This window comes from Hevea brasiliensis, chromosome 14, assembly GCF_030052815.1.
Source record: "Hevea brasiliensis isolate MT/VB/25A 57/8 chromosome 14, ASM3005281v1, whole genome shotgun sequence".
Classification (NCBI taxonomy): Eukaryota; Viridiplantae; Streptophyta; class Magnoliopsida; order Malpighiales; family Euphorbiaceae; genus Hevea; species Hevea brasiliensis.
The window spans coordinates 67,393,785-67,416,609 of NC_079506.1; the positions used below are offsets into that span (position 1 = coordinate 67,393,785).

The 22,825-nt window shown below is 30.7% G+C and overlaps 1 protein-coding gene, 1 long non-coding RNA gene and 1 pseudogene across 14 annotated transcripts; 1 reads left to right on the top strand and 2 right to left on the bottom strand.

Annotated features, from left to right (window-relative positions):
• Positions 1 to 3,824: 3,824 nt before the first annotated feature.
• LOC110654741 (dnaJ protein homolog) lies at positions 3,825 to 5,057 on the bottom strand (annotated as a pseudogene).
• A 2,966-nt stretch (positions 5,058 to 8,023) lies between these two features.
• On the bottom strand, positions 8,024 to 19,954 carry LOC110654745 (pentatricopeptide repeat-containing protein At2g26790, mitochondrial). 13 transcript variants are annotated; one of them, XR_009143692.1, is made up of 7 exons: positions 19,800 to 19,954; positions 17,066 to 17,208; positions 14,827 to 16,769; positions 14,644 to 14,711; positions 14,313 to 14,532; positions 9,620 to 9,675; positions 8,024 to 8,377 (listed from the first exon to the last, which is right to left on the bottom strand). XR_009143692.1 is itself a non-coding variant. In XM_058135712.1 (7 exons), exon 1 carries the CDS (start codon positions 19,719 to 19,721, stop codon positions 17,277 to 17,279), a length of 2,445 nt encoding a protein of 814 aa, XP_057991695.1. In that variant the 5' UTR covers positions 19,722 to 19,939; the 3' UTR covers positions 8,024 to 8,377; positions 9,620 to 9,675; positions 14,313 to 14,532; positions 14,644 to 14,711; positions 14,827 to 14,895; positions 16,694 to 16,769; positions 17,066 to 17,276. The 13 variants fall into 13 exon arrangements, 12 of the variants coding, with proteins under 12 accessions (XP_057991695.1, XP_057991693.1, XP_057991701.1 ...); XM_058135712.1 differs by having other exon boundaries at positions 14,827 to 14,895; positions 16,694 to 16,769; positions 17,066 to 19,939; XM_058135710.1 differs by having other exon boundaries at positions 14,827 to 14,895; positions 17,066 to 19,939.
• Positions 8,178 to 9,189, top strand: LOC131173392 (uncharacterized). Its single transcript, XR_009143693.1, has 2 exons — positions 8,178 to 8,314; positions 8,871 to 9,189. It is a non-coding gene; the product is annotated as an uncharacterized LOC131173392 (long non-coding RNA).
• Positions 19,955 to 22,825: the final 2,871 nt, after the last annotated feature.

Genomic DNA, 22,825 nt, shown 5'->3' on the forward strand with positions numbered 1-22,825 from the left:
TTGGATGGCCGACTGCCCCGAGGCGACGATGAGGACAAAGGAGGAGGAAGCCGAGGGTGAGAGAGAGTGAGCAAAATGTAAATCAGTCAGGGGTGACCCTCCACTGAATAGCTTGTACAAAAATGAAATGAAATGGAATGTCTCTTTGTTCAATGAATGGATGTGATTGGAAAATCTCTGAATTGCCTAAGTATTTGATTGTATGAGCATAGCGAAACAAGAACTAAATGCAATTATTAATCTAAGTATAAGAGATCGGAAAGCACAATAAGCATGAGATCGGTGGGGAAGAAATGCTGAATGGGACTTGATTAAAATTGAAAATTTAACTTGAACACTTAAGATCGGAATCCTCATTAAACCGAACCAAAACCTTAGCTCTTAATCTTTCGAAAAGGAGATCGCAATAAAGCGGTAAGAAAAGATCTAGTGCCAGTTCATTTTGTTTATTAGGAATATACTTGACGGGTCCTGAGTTTCGACAATGGGTTTGAGAGATCGGTGAGCGATAGACTGGTAAAGCTTTGACTGATGCGAGAACTTAACAATTTGATTTAATTCTTTGCGGGGAGAGATTGGAATTGTGACAGCCTATCAAAGAGGGATCGGAAATGTGATTAGCTGTCCGAAGGAGACTTAGTACCGGGGATCGGTTTCAAAGTTTTATTGATTTTGGGGATCGGCCAAAATATGGTGTCGACACTAACTAAAGCACTTTTATATTACCTGAGAAATAATGCAGAATCTAGAAATAAGAAATTACAAAAAAAGACGAAACAGGATACTATACTCTGCATGTGACCTCCTAAAAAGACTCATTTTACACTCCTAACTATACTCTTTCCTATTAATCTAGAGCCTAAGCTCTGATACCAACATTGTCATGACTCGATCTCACCGACCGGACCTGTTTTAGGACTTGGGTCGGCATAAGGCCCCCAAAACCCGTAGTAAACCTAACTATTCTCTAGCCCATCCTCAAAGCCCATATTCAAGCCCATATTTAAGAAATCAACCGGACATAGTCCGGCTATAAATTGGATTACCCAACGGGGAGTTTTTGGCTCATCTGACCTGTGATCATAAAATAAAATCATTTGGGGAGCTCAACTCACCCTTACAATCATCAACAACTCAATATGATCACTCGGAGCTTAGCCTTCTCATCCACATAACCCATTTAATCCATAAATCCACATATACAGAATCAATAAGTTATAGATTTCAAATAATAACCTATTACAGTCCCAAGTCAAATAAAATATCTTCTAACACATGCGGAGTTTTAAAACTTTCAAAATTTACAACACAAACATATATATAGCAACTAAGAGACCTACGAGGTAGGAAGCAGGTTAAATACAAGTAAGAGTCCTCCTGTAGCCTGGAAAAAAAATGGGTGAATAGTAATGAGCATTCAACTCATAGAGTAAGTTATTGATTTTAAATATAATTTCTATAATTATTTAGCTCTAATGCATCCCTAAGGATGAAACGCAACACAGATCAATAATTTCACCAAATTCAAATAATATCTATACAAAGAATGATTTGGAGCACTCACACACCCATATATCACATCAAATATATATATATATATATGAGAGCTAATCCCCTATACAACTCTCTTAATCCAAGGCCTGCTAGCGAGATCAACTCGAGCTGGACTTTCGCTTAATAATCCAAATGCGGGGGTCAGCGAGATCAACTCAAAGTCGTCCTCGTCCCTACTTTCTCAAAAAGGATCGGACCCCAAGCGAGACTAGCTCAAGCCGATTTGTTTGTCCTACCCATATCCATCACACCACCCCACACGCACGCCGACACATACACACAGCTCCAAATTACCCTCAGGCGACATCTATATCCATTTTTCAAATAAGAAAATGTAACATAAAGCATGCCTAGTATTTAGCTACATACATATATTTATATATGATGCATGAGCATGCTTTGAATATATAATAATATTGAAAATGTAAATAAAATTAATATCTTCTCACAGAGAGGATGACCTGACTACAGCTAGTCTGACTGAATAGAAGAAGATTGGCCGATACCATCCACCTCTACATATACATTGACCTTTATCAATTAACTGATAGAATTACCCAATTAATTTAATCTATAAAAGCAATAATAAATCTTAAGGTATTATCGAAATTTCAACAGAGTTTCTCTTGTAACTAGACCTAACCCCTTGTATGAAAATTTAACAAAACGCAACACACAGGGCATCAGGCTCGCAATAGCAATAATATCATATGGCCCCTCCTAGGCCTGCCAAACCAAACAATACTCAAGTGACTACACAAAATAATTATTTAAAAATTCAATGTGTTACATTTTTTATCCAAACAAGATGAGAATTAAGCGCGATGAAGAAGTGAATTCAGGCTTGCTTTTGTGCATTTATAAAATGGAACAAGATTTAGCAAAAGTTGACATGATTATTGATGAAATTGAGAAGTACAAGATAGCTACAAGGACCTTTAGTTATCTTTCCGCTGTTAGAAGAAGAACAACCAAATCTCCAGGTTATTAATTTATATTCTTATTAATTTTTTGTCTTACTCATTTATTAAATTATATTGTGAATTTGAGTTTGACAATCATTGATTCTATATTTTAATAGCTACTTAGTGAAAAATATATGGTTCTTAAACTCCAAACCTATAAAACTTTGCTATAAAGGTTATGAGTCTCACATGTAGTGCAAGTGGGTATGAGAGAAATTGGAGTGTATTTGGGTATGTAAGTAAAAAATATATATATATTAAATATAATATTCTTTGTTATTTTATTTTGAACCTTTTTCAATTTGAAGTTTAACTTATTTGTTACTATAAAATTAATGATAGCTTCATAGTAAAAAAAGAAATCGACTATTTCAAGAATGCTTGGACAAATTGGTTTATGTGAAGTATAATAGAGCATTGCTACGCCGACACACCTTTGGGGATATTGCCACATCAATTGATTTGACAAATATTGATGAAAGTAATGAGTGGTTGCTTGGTGAATTAGAAAAAGGGGACGGGGATGATGATGATGATACTTTTGTTTTCATGGATGATGTGTTGACTTTGGGTAATGTTGGTAGGGTGGCTAGAGATTCTAAATCTCGTTATGAATCGAGATCAGTTGCAAGATCAATACCAGTTTGAAACTCTATCATTTCGAGGGTCTCGTTCAATGAGAGGTGCATCCTCTTTGCAAGTTGATGATGATGAGGAGGAAAAAATTGTGATGGAGGCTGTTGAAAATGAAGATGATTTTGGAAATCTTGATAACGAGTAGTTTTAGTTATAATTTTTTTTTATGTACTTGTTGCATTTGGATTGTTATGACTTATGACTTATTTCTATTTATTAAAGTTTGAACTTCTAGAATTTGCATGTTCTATTTAATGATTCAGTAACTTTTATTATGATTATTATTAGTACTGTTACTTATGCTATGAATTTCAATTTTATAGTCTCAACCTTTATCTTGTACTTAAGTTGAAAATACAGATATGCACAATTTCTTTTTCTTTTATATTAATATCTCTTATTATTATTTGTATTATTGCTTATGCTATGAGTTTTAATTTTATAGCCTCACTTTTATCTTTTACTTCAGTTGGAGATGCAGGAACGCATAATTTTGAATTTCTCTTATTTTACATATAGACATAATGTAAATAATATGTTTTTTTTTTCTTTTCAATATGCATTTTTTTTTTTACATATCAAACTAGTTAAAAGTATGAATTTTTATGTTACAAGTATGTGTGTGTGTGTGTGTGTGTGTATAATTTAGAAAATTTAGACTATTGCGCCTTATTTCGAAAAGGCCTCGCCTCGTCTCTCGCCTAAAGCCATAAGGTTCCTTGCCACTTTAGTATCACCTTCTTCCTTGATAACACTGCATTGAAGGCAGCGGTCCTTGTCATTACTGGTCTCACCAGTACCCTTAGATTCATTGCAAGGATGTTGCATTCGCCCGATCATAGAGGAACCAAGTTGTCTAATGGAAACCCTCGTTCTAGAACCTTGGCAACCCGATCATTTCTTTGATGCAACTGATTTGGACCCTTTACTGCAATTTTCCACAAAATCAAGTTATTCATATAAAATACAAAACTCAACGCACTAACCATATTCCAACTCTAACTCTTTGCACTTTGAGCAGATAACATTACAGGAAAGAGACAGCTTTCTTGGAGGTGTCATTGTAGAGATCTTCCAAAGAAACCTTAAGAGGATGGATGACATCCTCACCCCTCCTCTGCCTACAGCCCCTGCTGCTACCACCACCTATGAGAAACAAAAATTCTCAAGTCAAAATGTTTAGCAATGATGCCATAAATCAAAAATACAAGATTTAATGCTTAGTAATCCTTACCACCAAATGGGTTGCCACCAAAGAAGAATTGGAAAATGTCAAATGGGTCATGAGCACCAACTCCACAGCCCATTCCCTCCTTGAGGGCGTTCTCTACATATTAATCATTTATCTCACGTTTCTCTTGGTCACTTAAAAGCTCATAAGCTTGGGCCAACCCTTTGAACTGAATGACTAGCAGAAATACACAAGTTAATCAAAACATAACCATGACAGTGACAACTACAATATGAACCCATTACATTTCCACAGAGAACATGTGGGAAGCTAGAATTTAAAAATTGAAAATATCAATGTATTAAAAATTGAACTGAAATACTACTATGTTTTGGAAGTTCCAAAAGTATGAATTTTTAAAATAATAATCTTGTTTGAGAGTAAGATTAAGGAAAAACTCTCACTTTTTTAACCCATTAAATTAATAGATTGAGAAGATTTTTATATTTTATCTTTCACCAACTTAGCTTACCCTAATTTAAGAAAAATCCAATTACAAACACCAGATTACAGGAATGTACATGTATATGTAGACCTTTTTTCAGGATCACCTTGATGTCTGCTTTTCTGCAAGCCTTCTTTATATATCATCCTGTGAAGCATTCTTTGAGACTCCAAGAATCTCATAGTACTTGGTGTTATCGCATTTTTTTTGGTCCTCTTCCAAACATCTTCTCTCGTTGCCTTCTCAGTCAAAGATCCTAAACAAAAACCCAATACAAAAATCAAGAACAAGAAAACAAAGAAACAAAGAAATCATGGACAAAAAAAACAAGAAAAAAAAATTGATCATAAAAAAAATTATGAAAGAAAACCAAATGTAATGTACGGATTGTTAGGGTTTTTTTACAGACAGCTTCAGTAACACAAAGGAACAGCAAGTAGTTGTTATTTTTTGTGCTGGAGAGTAATTGTTTTATTTTTTTTAAAAAAAATTGTGCACTAAAAATTCAATAACTTTGTACATTATTATAAATTTAAAATATAAATATATAAATTTCACATGTAAATCTCAAAATATATAGTTTTAATTCATAATAAATTATATTTAATTGAGATAATATACACCTAACTAGTTTAAATTTTTAAATGGAGGGAGAAAAGACAATAAAATTATATATTGATAATAAAAAAATTTTTACTAATTAAATAATTTAATTTAAACAGAATCTTATTTATATATAAATAATTTTTATCATTTATTTTAATTTTATTTCTAATTAATATGAAAGATCATTCTACAGTATTGTTATGATATTGACACCAATGTATATAAATAAAAAAAATAAAAAATAAATAAAAACCATGGATCAATGCTCTTTAAATCTTGACCTAAAAAGTCCAAAATAACCAAATAATTGATGGTGGAATTTGAAGATTATTAGATCAACTTTATGTGAGTCTTCAAGGTTTATGCTTTTGTTTGGTTATTCTAATTTTATTTTTATTTGTTTAGCTTTTAAATCACTAAAAAATCAATTTTTTAGATAAAGTTATGATTTTTTGAAAATTTTCCCTGTTCTAGCACATTATTGCACTAATCCAAACTTGTGATGGATATAACTTGACATAGGAAAACTCTTTTTAGATGATTTTTACTGGAAAATTGTAGCTTAGGATGTCAACTTCATTTCCCAATTTTTACCTTTTCAATGTTGTTTTTAGACTAGTATGCAATGATGTTTTCAGATCTGAAGCGATCCCGTATTGTGCTTCCGAGAGCTTTCCTGCTGTTAGTATTATAATCTTAAGAATCATCTGATCTCTTCCCCTCATCTCTCCCTTAGTTTCTCCTTTCCCTCCTGATATTTATGGGCAAATGGCCTTCATCTACAAACAAGGTCATTATAAATAGTAATTTCATGTAAAATATTCTATATGGAATAATAAATCAATAAATTTTAAATATGTATATATAAGCGAGTTTTACAAAAATATAACTACCAAGTAACTAATGAGCAATTTTTATCTTTTTAATTTAATAATTAAATTTGCATATGTGTTTAAACTCTATTGATTTGCCATTTCATACTATATATCTACATGGAATGATAAACTAATAAAGATTAAACATGTATATGTAGGTGGGTCCTATAAATAAAAATATAGCTACCAAGTACCTACTAAGCATTTTTTATTTTTTAAAAAATTTAATGATAAATTTGTATAGGCAAAATATTTAATTTAATCCTATACTTGTTTGGGAAGTTCAATTTAATTTATTTTCAACTTTTTATCTAAATTAATCTAGAAGTTTCAATTTAAACTAAATTTATTCTAAAAATTAAAATCTATGTGTTAAATTTCTTGATTTCTTAATTTAAATTAAAAAAATTAAGATATAAAATTTCTTCGTATTCTTTGTTTTTAGCTAAATTAAGTTTAAATTGAAATTTTGAGACCAAATTAGATAAAAAAATTAAAAATAGACAAAATTAAACTTCTCTATAAGCATGATTATAATTGAGCTTTAAGTAAATTTGTATATGTATTTAAACCTTATCAGATTGCCATTTCATGTGACATGTGTACACGAAATCACACTTTATTATATAATTTTTCCAATTTGATGCCGCTCTAAGTAGCTTTGCAGATCATCCCTATTTGGATTCCAGGAATTTGGCTGCTCTCAAAAATCTCTCCTATTTTTTTTTCACCCAAAATCATTGAAAACTTCTTTTGGCACCCATTTTCCCCTTTTTATGACCGATTAAGCAATAATCCCACTTTTGATTTGGAATTTTGCATTAAATAAAATCAACTTGGTCTTCTTTGTTTTTATAAAAAAATAAAAATTAAACTCTTTTGGATTAAAGCTTGATTTCAGAATATCTAATTTAGTTTATCTTTAATTTGTTGTCCAATTTAATTTAGAAGTTCAATTAAAATATTCAACTCATTAACCACTTTAGTAGTTGAGTTGCTTTTTTTTTAAAATATTTTTAAATATAGTTAATTATTTTTTAATATTAATTAAATAATTATAATTAATTAATTTTTTTATTTTACTTTTTAAATATTAATTAATAATATGGAAATATAAAAATAATATTTTTTCAAATTTTCATTTTAATTAATAATATTAAATAATAGAAATAATATTTTGTATATTTTAATTCAATTAATTATAAAATATAAAAATAAAAATTAAAAAAATAAAAATATAATTAAATATTCAATAAATGGCATGTATAACTCAAATGACAGATTCTACTAATTTGAGCTGAAATCATAACTTTCGAATTAATTTTGACAAAAAGTTAATAATAAATTACATTAGACCTTCCCATAAATACAAGAATAAATATGAGCTTTATCACAAAATCTTTTAAAATATTTAGTTCGAGCTTTGGCTTTTTTGCATCGGGTTAACTGGGAATATGGTTCATGTTAATGAAGTCCAATTATTATCGTCTAATTAAAATCATAAAAAATTTGAATTCTTTACATATTAAATAAAAAAATAAATTCCCTTTTTATAGTGAATTAAACTAATGTAAATGAAATATCCAGGAAATTGCTATGCATGTCTCTTACTCATGACTTGTATGGTCCTCCATGATGTCAATTTTCATGCCAATTTAGAAAGAGTGGTCATTTTCTTTAGACTTAAAAAATTGATGTCCATAACGAAATCAGGAGATGGGTCAATGGATTAGGTGTGAATTTTAAGAAGGGGGGTCATTATTACATACGCAATGCCCCGCTAAAGCTAATAATGGACAATAAAAAATGAGGCGTTACAACAATTCTCCTTTTGTAGTCCTCAGGAAAGATGCTTATATATTCATGCCATATTAAGCAAGAGCTAACAGCCAAATTTCATAGCCAATAATCAAAATGGGTCTATCTTTCTCCTTCCGATTCCTTGTAGTTCTTGCATTCATAGCTTCCATCTTGTCCGTGCAGATGACTGAGGTCAACGCAGGTTTGTATTTTATTCTGCAAAGCTATGTCTTTCATAAGTTGATCAGCTGCAAAATGTTCCTTTCTGCAGAGTAATCAGTAGCAAATATCACCTCATGAAAAAGATAATTGTAGATCAATAGTAAATTTAGTAGTGGCTTTTAAAAAAAAAAATTAAGCAGCAAGGGGCACAGATGTTTTTACTTTGATATTTCATAATTGTACTTCGATTATTATTAATGTATAGTTTAGAATTACCTGAACATATATAAAATACTACTAAAAAATATGATTTAGAATAGTAAAATTAATCATGATATTTTTTATTATGAATGAATTCACAAAGAAATTGGGGTAAAAACATCAATTAACTAGAGACTCAAGACCCTCATTAGTCGCCTATAATTTGGTTTATGCCTACAATTCTAATTAGGTATGCAAATGAGTCAAACTACTAGTGAAATACTCAAAACTTAATGCACAAAAATATATATATATTTATGATTGATTTTCAACTTTAATCTTGTCAAGTTAGCATATATGTATAAGATTACACATTTGATTTGGTCATCTTGCAGAAATGAAGATGAGAAAACTAGGCAGCAAACCCTTGCCAAGCCCACCTCCTCCTCCAGTTCCAAACAAGAAGAAGAGTCATATTCCACCTGAGGCACCACCTCCAACTTAGTCTTGTCAAACAAGTTATGGAATATCTAGTAAGATTTTGTAACTAATAAAATGTAGAACTTTGCAACACTTCTGTTCTACAAGAGAAGGAACTGCATGCATATCAATTACGGTAGTGAGTGACTATTACAAATCAAAGATGATTTTGGACCCAAAGTCCACATCAACCAACAACTAAATTAAATTCAATCATGATCATTGAACTTGTCATCAATTTTAGCATGATAAGAATCAGCAAAATACTGCATTTTAGTTTTTGATTCATTGAAGTCATTATTGCCAGATTTTGATAAAATTTTAACCATATTTTACACATAATAACAAAGTAACATTTTCTAATATAAAATAGAGTTGTCATGCTTAGCTACAAGGGAAAACAAATATCACTAAAACCTCTACAAAATAGTTTAACAAAAGTGATTTATCAAAAAAAGATAAGTGATTTTGCTGATACAAATTGAAATTCGGTAACCATATTAACATTTAGTGATAAATTCAATGACCATGACACCAATTAAAGATTTCAGATTTATCCAAGTGATGATCGTTTCTTGCAACTATGCAATTTTTTCTCATTTCAAGGACCAGCTACAATAGTACCATCATAACAATATTACGAAAGGAAGGTAAAGTTTATTACCTGTATGACAATCTTGCTTTGCCTACAGTAAGTGACGCGTTCCAGGGAAGTATAATCTGTCATCCAAAGTTGTTGAAGATCAGACAATGACATTTCCCCCTAAGGAAATGTATGTTTCAGTAGCTGGAGTTAAATTCAAGGAGAAATGGCATCCTGAACTAAAAATCAAACAGCAGTCTCTGAATTCTCCAAACAATTTGGAGAGAACGTGTTTTTTTTTTTCAACCTGGTTAATATTTTATTGCTGATTCAATTAATCAGATAAATCATCATTCCCCAAAGTTAATTGTGGTAGTTAAATTCTCCAGAAGAGTTTCGGGATCATTTATCCTTTTTGCTTTAATTTTTACTAACATAATATCAATTTGAAAAAGAGAACATGGCTAAAAGAAGGTAAAAAGAAAGAATGTCCCTGAAGAGAGAGAGAGAGAGAGAGAGAGAGAGAGAGAGAGAGAGAGAGAGAGAGAGAGAGAAACAGGCAAATCAAACAGGGTAACAAAAAACAAATGCAGCATTGCATTCTCCTCCGAGAAGGATAAGATGGGGACTCAAAAAAAATTAATTTTTCAAATCTAATAATAGGTGGAATTATTGGGTGATGTTAAGGAAGAGAGAAGAACTACTACCTTTTGTAAAGGGTTAATCACCAAAAATAAAATATAAAAAAAAAAGAAAAAAGAAAAAGAAGAAACCTACACTACAACTGAGTTTTCCCTCAAAATAAACTTAAGCCCATGCTAATTCAAAATTAACACTTTTAGTCCCTATGATATCGTCAGTGAAAATAAAAGAGATAATAATTTATCGACTAAAGTGCAACTAAAATTTTAAACTTTAGCTAATTTAAAATGTTAAAAAATAAGGGTAGCAGAAAAATTCATAATTTTATGATCGAGGAGGAAAGTGTTGGTTCATTAATAAATTTCATGGACTAAAATTGCTAATTTCACGATTATATTTTTATTTAACTTTATGTCTATTAATACAACGAATTTTTAATATTTTTGTAATTTTGTATTTTAAAGGAAACTTTCAGATTTCATGCTTTCATTTAGTTTCAATTAAATGATTTAAAGACCAGCTGCTACACTTATCCTCCTTTCCTTGGAATAACACATCACCCCACCCTATCCTCCTCCCCTTGGAATAACACATCACCCCACCCTAACACTGATGCACTCCCATGGCCTCACTTTTGAACCAAATCTTAACCTGTGAATACCCATTGCTGGTGGAAGTGAACTTGCCGCTATGACCTCTTTACATATGCTGCATTGTGTTAAATCTGAAGATATATTGGTACTTTTGTTTAACACCATACACGTGGCTCAAATCTCACTACCAAGACCTCATTTGGTTCTGATGCAATAACAGCCAAAGTGCAGCGAGATTGGAGTTTATGAAGGCTTTCATGACCAGTGAATTGTTGTTCATCCCCAAGTTCGTTGACAGTGTATATAAACAAAAATGAAAGGAATGAAAGTGAGAGCTTTTGCTAAAATGGATGAAATTTTTAAAGAGAGAGCCAAGTGATGACGAGAGAGAATTTGTTAGACAAGATGAGAGAGAAAGTTGAAAGTGTCAAGGGAAAAAAACTCACATAACAAGAGATGTTCTCAATTGGTTAGGCATAAGAAATTATAAAAAGCCAATTGGGAGGTGACATCAGCATTCCATCAAAGAAATTGATGAAAGCAAACGGGAGGGAATTCTGCGAGATTAAAATAGAAGTTTGAGGGGTTCTAAATGACAAATTCAAGTACGTTAATGTTTAATAGTATAAATTCAGCAATAGTAAGTGAAATTTAAACCCAAGTAGCCATGTATGCAACTCTATGAGCAAAAGTTTGCAGTTCTTTTCTGCCAAAGTCAAGAATTACATCATAATCAATTTACAATTGAACAAAGGCAAAGTACAGTTACTTGAGGCAAAGTAACTAAACAACCAACTATAAATAACTGGAATAATAAAACCAATAGGAGTGAGAATAGTACCTAAGACTCCATGGTTCTCCAAGCCTCAATTCTTTGAGCACTAGACTAAGGCCTCACTGGCCACTATTAGCACAAGTTGGTGGCACGAAGACTAACAAATATAATGAACATATGGAGGTGAAGAAACACTTGCTCATGTTTATAATGGCTACTAATAGTCTAACACAACTAGCTTCTATATATGGTTTAACCTTCCTCATTTCATGGGTCCTAATAATGTTTTCTACTTACTAAGATTTCCTATTTTTTGGAGGCCTATGACAATGTCAATGGTAAATGGGGGAAGAAAGGGATAAACAAAATTCAAAGCACCCATTAAGCCCTTGCTAAAAGACACCAAATAATATACTCAACAGCCCAAAGTTCAATAAGTTTTTGTGCCCTAATATTTATAGGGTAACCATTTAAATTATTTAAGCGAGAAATTCTAATGAGGAAAGCAAAGGCACACTTCCCAAATTTCCTCCTCTAATAAGCACTTTCATTGAAAAATACATCGCTGGCCACCTAACTTGGAACTTGTTGATCTATCAGATTCCACCGTTGAAGAGTTAGAAGGTCACCAGAATTGCCATTGCTGTTGCTGGAATCTTGCCGGGCCACCACTCCTAGAAATGCCAACTTCCAATACTTGGATTTCCAGCATCTAGACACCTTAAATTATTATCCTCATGCATTGTTTTAGGTTCTCTCTCATTCTCTTTCCCCTCTTCCCTTTCCCAACTTGGCTACTCTATTTCTAGTTTACCCCTTTTTTTCTTTTTCTCTTTTAATTACAACAATACTAAAACATTTCAAAGAAGTGTTGTTTTCATCTTTGTTTTAGACAACAAGCTCCCAATATGATATCTCCAAAAAAAAAGAGCCCTTTTTGGTGAACTCTATATTTATTTTGCATTTTTTACTTTTCCCTAGTAATTAATGGTATTTTGTATTGATGCTCTTATGCTTTTAACTCTAGTCAATTTGGTTAAATAGAGCTAATAACTTTTGTGTGTGTGTGTGTGTGTGTGTGTGTGTGCTCGCGCGCGCGCACGCGTGTGTTTTAGGCTTTGCCTTACTTTGTTATTAAAAAAAAAAAGACCTAATATCTGAAACTTGTATGCATATTTTATCTTAATTTTATATTTTTACACTTGTACCTAGGGTCCAAGACCCCTTTGCACCTTAGTAATACGCTTGCACCTTCAACAACTATGAACAATGGATTATACATCATTTCCATAAATAAATATATATGTAATTGTATTAAATTTATTAAAAAAAATTAATTATTCCAATATATGCAAAAAAAAAAATCAATAAATGTGTAGCAAGTTAAAATTAACTCAAATTAAGCATGATTCATGATTTATACTTCATTTCTATACGTATAAAAATAATAAATTTTTATTAAATGTATTTTTGAAATGATATATCTAAAGAATTCCCAAATTGAAAAAATTAAAAAAAAAAGTTACTTATATTCTAAATTGCCCATAATTTATTTAATTTTTTCAATCTTTGCAATTTATTATCATTAAGCTATAATATGATTATTTATTAAACACATACAAAAACAAATGTAAAACCATTAAATATTTAAACTATATTTGGCACATCAAACCTCATGCCTCAAATGACAACATATCTTGTAAATCTAAGTGGTTCAAAACAAATCAGTTCAAAACAAATAATAGCTAAAAACTAAAATAAAACCAAAATAGTACATTGAGAAACGAAACTTGGCAAGGAACTATGTTTTAACTTTCTGAAAATACAAAAAAGCTAATCTTGGGGGGACCGTATTACGCTGATCACGATTCTGAGAGTAAGTATCAAATTAGAAATCCTATATTGCATCATATTATACAAGATATCATATATAAACCTGGGTAAATCGCTATTTGCCTCCTAAGATTAGGTCATAAATCATAATCACCAGTAGGTCCCTCTTGTTTAACAACTGAATTAATAAATTTCTGACATTTGATTTTGTTAAGAATTTAGTCCTTTGGTCTACTTTTTCAGTTAGTCTAGCATTAAAAAAGCAGTCAAAGGTTTCAAATGCATATGAAATTCTAGAAATACATATGCATTAAAAAAAAAAAAAAAAACATTTCAAAGGATTCGTATTCCCAAAAAATATTTATTTTGAAAAAAAAATGTTCTATAAAAAATCTCAGCAGAAAAAAAGTTTCCAAGAACAAAATTTTTTCTAAGAAAATCCCAGGAAAAAATTTCAGAAATTTTCCCAATAGAACTTTTAAGTTTCAAAGAGAAAAAGCATCTTTTCAGCAAATTTAATAGCAGAATAATGCTTTTTCAGACAAAGTGACTAAACTATTATAAAGTCAAATGTCAAGGACCAAATAGTTCGATTGTCGAACAGGAGGGACCTACTAGTGATTATGACACCTCAGGGGGTAAATAGTAATTTATCTTATAAACTTTGTACTAATAGATTGCACCACAAATGATGAAACTTTGCACTGTTTGTGAAAATATCATGAGACTTGCCAACATGCGTGATTGCTACTGTTAGTATAGTTTTGATATGTATTTTCTTTTGCATGTAAATTGTATTGAACTGCTTTTCTACTCATTTATTGCATAATTTGATAATGAAATTCTCATCCATCCTAAAAAAAGGTATTTTCTCCAACATATTTCAATGGACAAAATACCAATATCTAAATGTGACTAAAGCGTTTATTACCTTGCAATAGCCTTTTGATACTTTGACCAGTAACCTTGCTCAAGGGTAATGGGCATTGACATATGACGCTCAGAAATGGAATGACACCAAGGCTGCATTTGATGCACAAGAAAGACAAATGGAACTTTCAAAACTGGCTAAGAAATGCATTTCAGCCTTTGTGATTAGAAGTCATGATTTTAAACTTTCAAAAGTACTAAAGCAACTTGGTAAAATAGACCTGCAAAATCAGATGCCACATATTTAATTGGAGAACATATAAATAATGTTTGGCTGTCTACTGGCAAATTCTAGCTCACAGACAAATTGCCAAAATGATTTGAACTCATACATGCAAGTATTGTTGGAATAGTTAAGGTGCACACTAAACTTGTCTGGACACCACCTGATCACAAATACCTGGGGGAAAAGAAAAAGAAGAATGATTTGATACTCATACATGCAAGTACTAATATTGAGGCAGAGAACAAACTAAAAACAACTCCAACATCCAATGTTATTAATAACTTCATACCTTATCACATGAATGCAGTTAATTGCACATCCTTAACACTTCATTTGAATCACACTCTTTGCACATATTCTGAGGCACAGACATCATTAGGATTCAGAAAGTGAGAAGGAAAATGAAGGTGGCATTTGGTAGAAGATAATAGCATTAATATGATGCCTACTACTACCTATGAATATAAGATTCCTACGTTTTGCCAATGTAAACCATTCCTAAGAAATACTTAAAATTCCCAAGAATTTTCATTTCTAGATTTGGACTCATGATCACATATTACATTATATTTTTATCATAATTCACAACAGATTTACATTCAACTAAAGTTTTAAACTACTATTATTTGTCAGCATTCATTAATAACGTTTTCTTTTATTTCAATTTAACATATGAAATGTCAAAATTACATATTTCAAGAATTTAATATAAAATCTATAGGTTACAAGAGCTTCTTTATTTTTGTTAAATAAAGTTTTTTCTTCATTTATTTGAGATATATCTGGTTTTCCTTAATGTTTCAGAATTTTCTTCCATTTTACTGAAATTTTTAATGAATAATGTCCATGTAGTGGTCTATAATCAACTACAACAATGATAAATAAACATCTAATTTTTAAAACATTAAAATTGGATTTGAATTTTATTTATTTTCTCCAATTTTCTGTCATTAATCTTCATTTTCCTTTTCAAACTTTAATTTAATTAAATGTCATTGTATCATTGATAAGTTTTTCAGAATTTTTCTGCTTTTTTCTTATATGTTCTTATTTACTTTATATAATTTTAAATTTTGATTACCATGTGACAAGATGCAATTTGCTAAATAATATCTTTCTAATTATTTTATAGGCAAATATCTTTATGTGAGATATCACTGATGACAACAATGAAAAGAAGAGAGATATCAACTAGTACCCGACCTAAAACTAATATTAATCGCTGACATGGTTATTTATTGTTTGCAAGTTCTTTCAACATAAGCACCTATGGGAACTCAAACATAATGGATAGAATGAGATCAACAAATTAGGCTTAACTGACATTAAAATTTGAACTTTAGCATTAGTTTTGACTTGAGTTTGTGGATCGTACAATTGAGTTTCTCCTACTCCTACTTGTACAAGGAAAACTCTAGCAACTCTATAAATAGGTGATGGTAATTTTATCCTTAATAGTGAAAAATGCAGGTTGCTGTCTATGGATGTAGGGACATTTCCAAACCATATAAAATTCCTTGTCTAGCATTTTTCTACTTTTCTTTTATTGTTATTCTAATTTGTGTGTGCATGTTAAGTGGGTAACTTTTCAACATTAACATTATGAAATCGAGATACTTAATGCTGGCTAATGCATTTTAAACTTATTATAAAAACTAGACAGAACTATAGGATTAAGGATAAATATTCTTGCAAATAAGATGTATTCTGTAGAGGATCAGCATAATAACTTACATGATATAGGCATCAAAATCAAGACAAACTAAATTTGCAGGAATTGGAAGATAGCTGCAAAATACAAGTCTCCTACTCTTTTTTGGAGCATAAGAGATAATATCTTACTTTAGTGAAGATACAGAAGACAAAAATAATTCTCAGGTAAACATGCAATAGACAACCATGCCCCTAGCACCAGCTCATTTCCACACATTAATCACTGAAGTAGTTTTAGCACCAACATATGGACCAACAAACAAAGTTCCAAAGGAAAGACTGACGAAGGAAAATCAAATCCCAAATTAATACATAGTTACTTATTATACTACATAATAACAATAGCCAACATTCAGAAATTACATACTAGAATTCGAATAGATCCCCTTAAGTTTCATATGGTAAACATAAACTTTATACAAACTAAAGATATAAACAAATACCTAGCCAATCCACCGAAAAAAAGGGGGCAATTTGCTTTCTCCATCCAGTATCAGTCAAGGAGGACAGAGTATTGTACTGTAAATATTTCAATTCAAATTAATACAAATTTGGCACCTGGGCTAGAAGACTATTTTCATATTTATGAATAGGAGCATCAGGGTTGATTATATTAGCAAGTGGTACCAAACCCAAAAGTATATAACTGAAAGAACCCCTACATAAAATGAAACTTATAAAACAGTTATAAGAAAATGATAAAGGAAAAAAGAACGATTCAGAAGTGTCAATCTTATATAGAAAATAAAAAATCATAAAGAAGAAAACAAATATTGAAATACTCCAAAAGTATGTAGTCTACAGCATTTCTTTACCTGCAAAGGATGCTTTCCGCTGGTAACAAAGCCTCCCTTCTTAAGGCCTTCAGCAATATAACGATACACTAAAATGTCTTGTTGAACCATTTCCGGGGTATGAAAAGTGCACTTGTTCAGTAGCATGACTTGTTTCATTGTACCTTGAAACAACTGGATTTGATTAGACAGATTTTATGATTGATCTACCTACTATGAGTAACCAGAATGGTTACTGCCGAAAATGCACTTTCCTAGCTTTCAAAACACTACGCTGCAATACTGACATGGTATGGGCATCTGGCTGTATCTCCTTATGTATCATTTCATCAATAAGGACTTCAGCCTTTTCTACATCTCCCACATTACAATGTCCAGATAAAAGAGCTGTGTACGTCACAGTATCGGGTTCTAGTCCTCTATCAATCATTTCATCAAAAAGCATTATAGCTTCCTGGATGTTGTTTGTTTTACAATGTTTGTCAATTAGAACCGTGTAACAAACAACATCAGGTTTTATATCCATGTCTTTCATCTCACTCCAAAAAACTAAAGGGTCCATTTTATTTCCCTCACTTTCCATGCCATCTGGCCTGGAATGGGACATTTTCCAATTTGCTTTTGAACAATTGTCAATCAAAACTGTGTAAGTAATAACATCTGGTTTAATCCCTCTGCTTTTCATATCACCCAAAAGATGACAGGCCTCCCTCATGCGATTCACCCTGCAATAACCATTTATCATCATTGTGTAAGTAATTAAATCAGGAGTTACACTTGTATTGACCAAAACATCAAAAACACGTTGAGCCTTCTTCATTTCTCCTGCCCAGCAAAGTGCATCTATGACTTTACTATACATGATCTTGGTAGGATTGACATCCATACCCAACATTGTGTCAAGCAACAACAGAGCCTTCTCATTATCACCTTCCATACAGAGGTTTTGAAGTAATTTTATGTAGGAAGCTTTCTTCACAAGAAATCCCTGCTTAGCCAGCCTAATAAACAAGTCAAAGGCCTCCTTCGTATGATCAGCTTCACAGTAACCACTGACCATGCCACTGTAGCTTTCCAAGCACTTCTCTTCCAAATTATCAAAAAAAGTTTCAGCATCATCCACTTTACCTGCTATACATAAGCCTTCAATGATCATATTATGAGTGACAGTGTTAGGTTTTACACCTTGGGTCTCCATGTCATTTAAAAGATTAAGGGCCTCCTGTGCAAGGCCATTTCTCGATAAACCACCAGCAAGAACATTATAAGTAATAACATCAGGCTTATGTCCATTCTTCTTCATTTCTTCAAATAAATTCCAGGCATCAAAAACTTTACCTTTAAGACAGTAACCACCAATCAGAGTTGTGTAGTTGATGATATCGGGAACCATTTGCTTACCCTTCATCTCAACAAGCAATGCCACAGCCTCTTCCACCTTCCCCAGCTTACACAAAGCATCCATCACTACATTGTAGCAAGCCTTATCAAGGAAAATCCCCATCTCCTTGAATTCCTTAAATTGATTTGCTACTTCAGAAGCCATGCCCATATGAGACAAGCCTAGAAGAATTGAGCTTACAATCACACAATTTGTTTTGATACCTTTTGACACCATTTCATCGTGAAGAGCCAAAGCTTTGAATAAATTCCCAACCATACAAAATCTAGATATTAAAGCACCATACATATACACATCTGGGGCAAATCCTTGCTTTTCCATGTCATGCAATATATTTTCAGCCTCCTTCATTTTCATCTCATTGCAAAAGCCATGAATGACAACCGTAAAAGCAAACAAATCTATTGGAATCTTTGCAGTTATCCATGCTTGAAGGACTTCAAAACCCAAATCTGACCTCCCATGCAAACAGAGACCTTCAATATAAGTTGTGTAAGCAAAAGCATTCGGAGTCACCCTGCATTCCTCCATCTCTCGAAAAACGTCAACAGCTTCATCTAAACTACCCTTTCTACAAAATGCTTTAATAGCGATGGTATAGGTGTAGTCATTAGGACTTAGGCCAAAGGCCTTCATCTGCCGATAAATGTTCACAGCCACATCGATTTTCCCACGCTCAATCAACTGGTTCAGGAGAAAATTACATGACAATATATGTGGAACAAATCCACGGCATTTTGTTTGGAAAAGCACATCAATAGCCTCATCAAACATTCCAACAGTAACATAAACCTTAACTAAAGCATCAGACACCCTAACAAGTATATTGGAACATTCGCTTTCAAACCCTTCTGCCAGAGCTTCAAACAAATTCATAATTTTAAAATCCAAGTCTCTCTCTTTCCTAATAAGCTCCAATAATAAGGAATCCAATTTCCTATCCCAGCCCCAATAGCACAAGATTCTAACAATAGCAGCATATGCATGAGGATCAAGACAAAATCCATTTTCCTTTAGTTGGTTAAAGAATGAGAAAGCAAGGACAGGGTCTTTCCTCAAATATTTCAAAGTTTCAACTACTTTTACCTTATCTTTTTCAACGAAATGATTAGTCACAAGATTTTTTTCATGGGTATCTATGGTTTGCAGTTCTTCAATGGGGTTTGACAACGCAAAATTCAAGTGAGCAAGAGTTGAGACGGCATATAATCTTATGAAGCTAACATGTTTGACATATTTTCTACTAGAAAGTAACTTATTAGATGATACCCACATGGAAACTAAGAGACATTGAAAAGAATCCAGCAACAAAAGTCGTTTTTGAAAAGAAAAGAAAAATAAACGAGACCTTACCAGTGTTGAGGTTAGCTTCGAAAGCTTAGGATTCAGTTTCGCAAAGTTTATAGAGTTGCTGAAAACTAAAACCCTCAAACCCCTCAGATAGGGTTTCAGAAAGGGACCAGCAAAAATTCAAGTGGCATGTTTATTAGGGTAAATTATTATCATATCCCTATCTTTTGTCAGAACTAACTACTTAGCCTCTTTCTATTTTAACATTAATTAAAACGTTCTCATATTTTATAAAATCAAATCATTTAATTTTTTGGTTAGATTTCTCTAAAAAAAAAAAGTTAGTAAATTTGTTTTAATTTGTATTAGAGGGACAAAATAGTATAGAGAGTTAAAATTAAAGGGACCAAATTATATGAATAAACATCAAAGTGCTGCACAATGTTGCGGATTATCAACATCATGTGAAAATATTCCTAATTAAATTTGTTAGTTTACTTTTCTTCTCTTTGTATAAGGGAAAGTTTATATCAATTTAAGATAGAATGAAAAATAACATCAACACTTCTATCAACTCTTATGACTTATTAAATTTCTCTCTTTTTCTCAAAGTTTTATATGATATCTTATTCATATATTTATAAGTATGCTCTTGCTTTCTTTAAGAATCCTAATAACAAAAAATAATTGAATAATTGAATATTTATCATGTACTTATTATAATATATTAAATAAAATATATTTTTAATAATAAAAAATATTTAATTATAGAATTTACTTAAAAAAAGAGATAAAAGTAAAACTTAAAAAAAATAAATTAATTAATCCAAATAAAAAAACCTAACATTATTTTTATGGTAATAGTTTAGTATATAAAAATAATATATATGCAGATGGTTTTAAAATATTTTAATTGTTAAAAATTTAATATATTGCAATTATATCAAAATTTAAAAGCAAAAGCAAAATAAATTTAATTTTTATTGCTTATCAATCAAATTTACATATCTAATAAACTAACCACTTTAAATAGATATTATAAAAAAAATATAGATATTATTTTTTAATATCTTCTAAATGATAATAATAATAATAATAATAATAATAATAATAATAATAATATTAATAATATTAATAATAATTAAAATTTTACTATTTCAAAGTAGTGTGTATAAAAAATTATTATTAAAATAGATCAATAATAAGTACTTTTTATTAATATAATATTATTCATAAAATACTCATTTTATCATAAAATAAATTATTTGGTTTAATAAAGATTATAATTATTAAAGTAAATTTAATAATTAAACAATTAAAAAATTATTATGATAATAACAGAAAAATATAACGGTAAAAAATAGTTTGAATTCACATATAAACACTCAAGTGTTTTAAAATTTAAAATAAATAAATAGAAATTAGCTAGGAAATTTAATTAATAAACTAAAATACTTAAACAAAAATTTAAAAAAGCCTCAAACAATTCTTATAATTAGGAAGATTTAACTAATTAAAAAGGAAAAAAAGGTTGCACTTCAAAAATTTTAAGATATACTATTTAAATATCAAAAAAAATCTTTTTTAGTATAAAAAAAATTGAAAAATAAAGACACCAAAAATAAGAAACCCTAACAGAATAAAACTATAACAATATTATAGTTATAACATTAAATTACACTTTATTGTAGGCAAAATTGTCTTTAAATTATTTTAATAAAAATAATAATTAAACAATTTAAAACACTTAAAAAAAAGCAATTTATCGATGTAATTTCCATGGTAATTAGGTAAAATCAATATGTAATTCTTCGCACCGATGAATTACCGACAATGTTTTACTCTAACAGTAATTTGATCATTAGTAACTTTTACTAGTAGGTTTTTCATTTCATAAGATAAATTAGTGATAATAATTATAACGTAATATAATGTTAGTTTCTAAATTAAGTTTCATTTTATCATAAAATAAAATCATCTATTTAATAATAATAATAATTAATGCTTTAATAATTGAATAGTTAAGCTCTTTAAAATAATTATTATGACAATAATAAAAATAAAATAATGAAAAATAATTTGAATTCTATTGCAACACCCCACTCTTGTGGGATAAAGTTTTTAGGAGTAGAAGAGGAGGAGAAAAGAAGAAAAGTCAAAGAAGAGACTTTCGGCATTTAAAGGTTAATTTCGGCGATCGAAATTGACTTTTAACAGCCAAAGGTAAATGTCGACAGCTGAAAGTCCTCTTGCTTAGTGAAGTATAAATGGTACCTCTAGTCAAGAAAGAGAGAGAGAAATTGGTAAGTTTCACTCCCCCCATTTCAGTTTCAAGTCTTCCTTTCTTTTCTAAGCCTCCCAACTTGCTAATCAAAATTTTCGTTGTTGTTTTGAACATGCATAAGACAATCTTTTGGAAGTGTCACACCTTATCTCTTGTAAGGCATGACATGTTCCCGTAGCATACCTAATGAATCACCGAACTCCACCTACCGATAACCCATTAGTTATGCTACAAAGGATTTTAAAACAAATCATAGCTTTTTATCTTATCAATTCTTTTGCGGAAAACTGTATGAGAATAGTTAAAATTCTATGTAAACATTCATTGAAAATAATGATAGACTAAATATTGCAAAACTTACATTTTCATAAGTCTTAAAGTAAAATACAAAATAGTTACAAACTTAAAATGTGATAGCAATGCAATGCTTTTAAATACAAACTCATTCAAATAAACTCATTCAAATCAATTTATGAAGCTAAAACAAAGAAAAAGGTTAGTTGTGCACAAACCTTCAATAATTCTCCTTCCTTGTTACCTACTTATCCTTGTCCGTTCCAACTTCTTTTTCTACTGAAAATACACAAATAGAATACCTCAATATCAATCTCAATTGCTACCAAGAACTCATTACATACATGTCTAATGCAACCCAAGTTAGCTTTGAAAATTTTAGAATATTTTGGTTTTGGGACAGCTTGGTGCCCCAATATTTGAACCCAATTTGTACCTAGTTTCAATCATAATTTGGTGAGGTGTTCTTAATGAAAATTGTTCATTTAGGTCTTAACTTTATTTTCCTTTT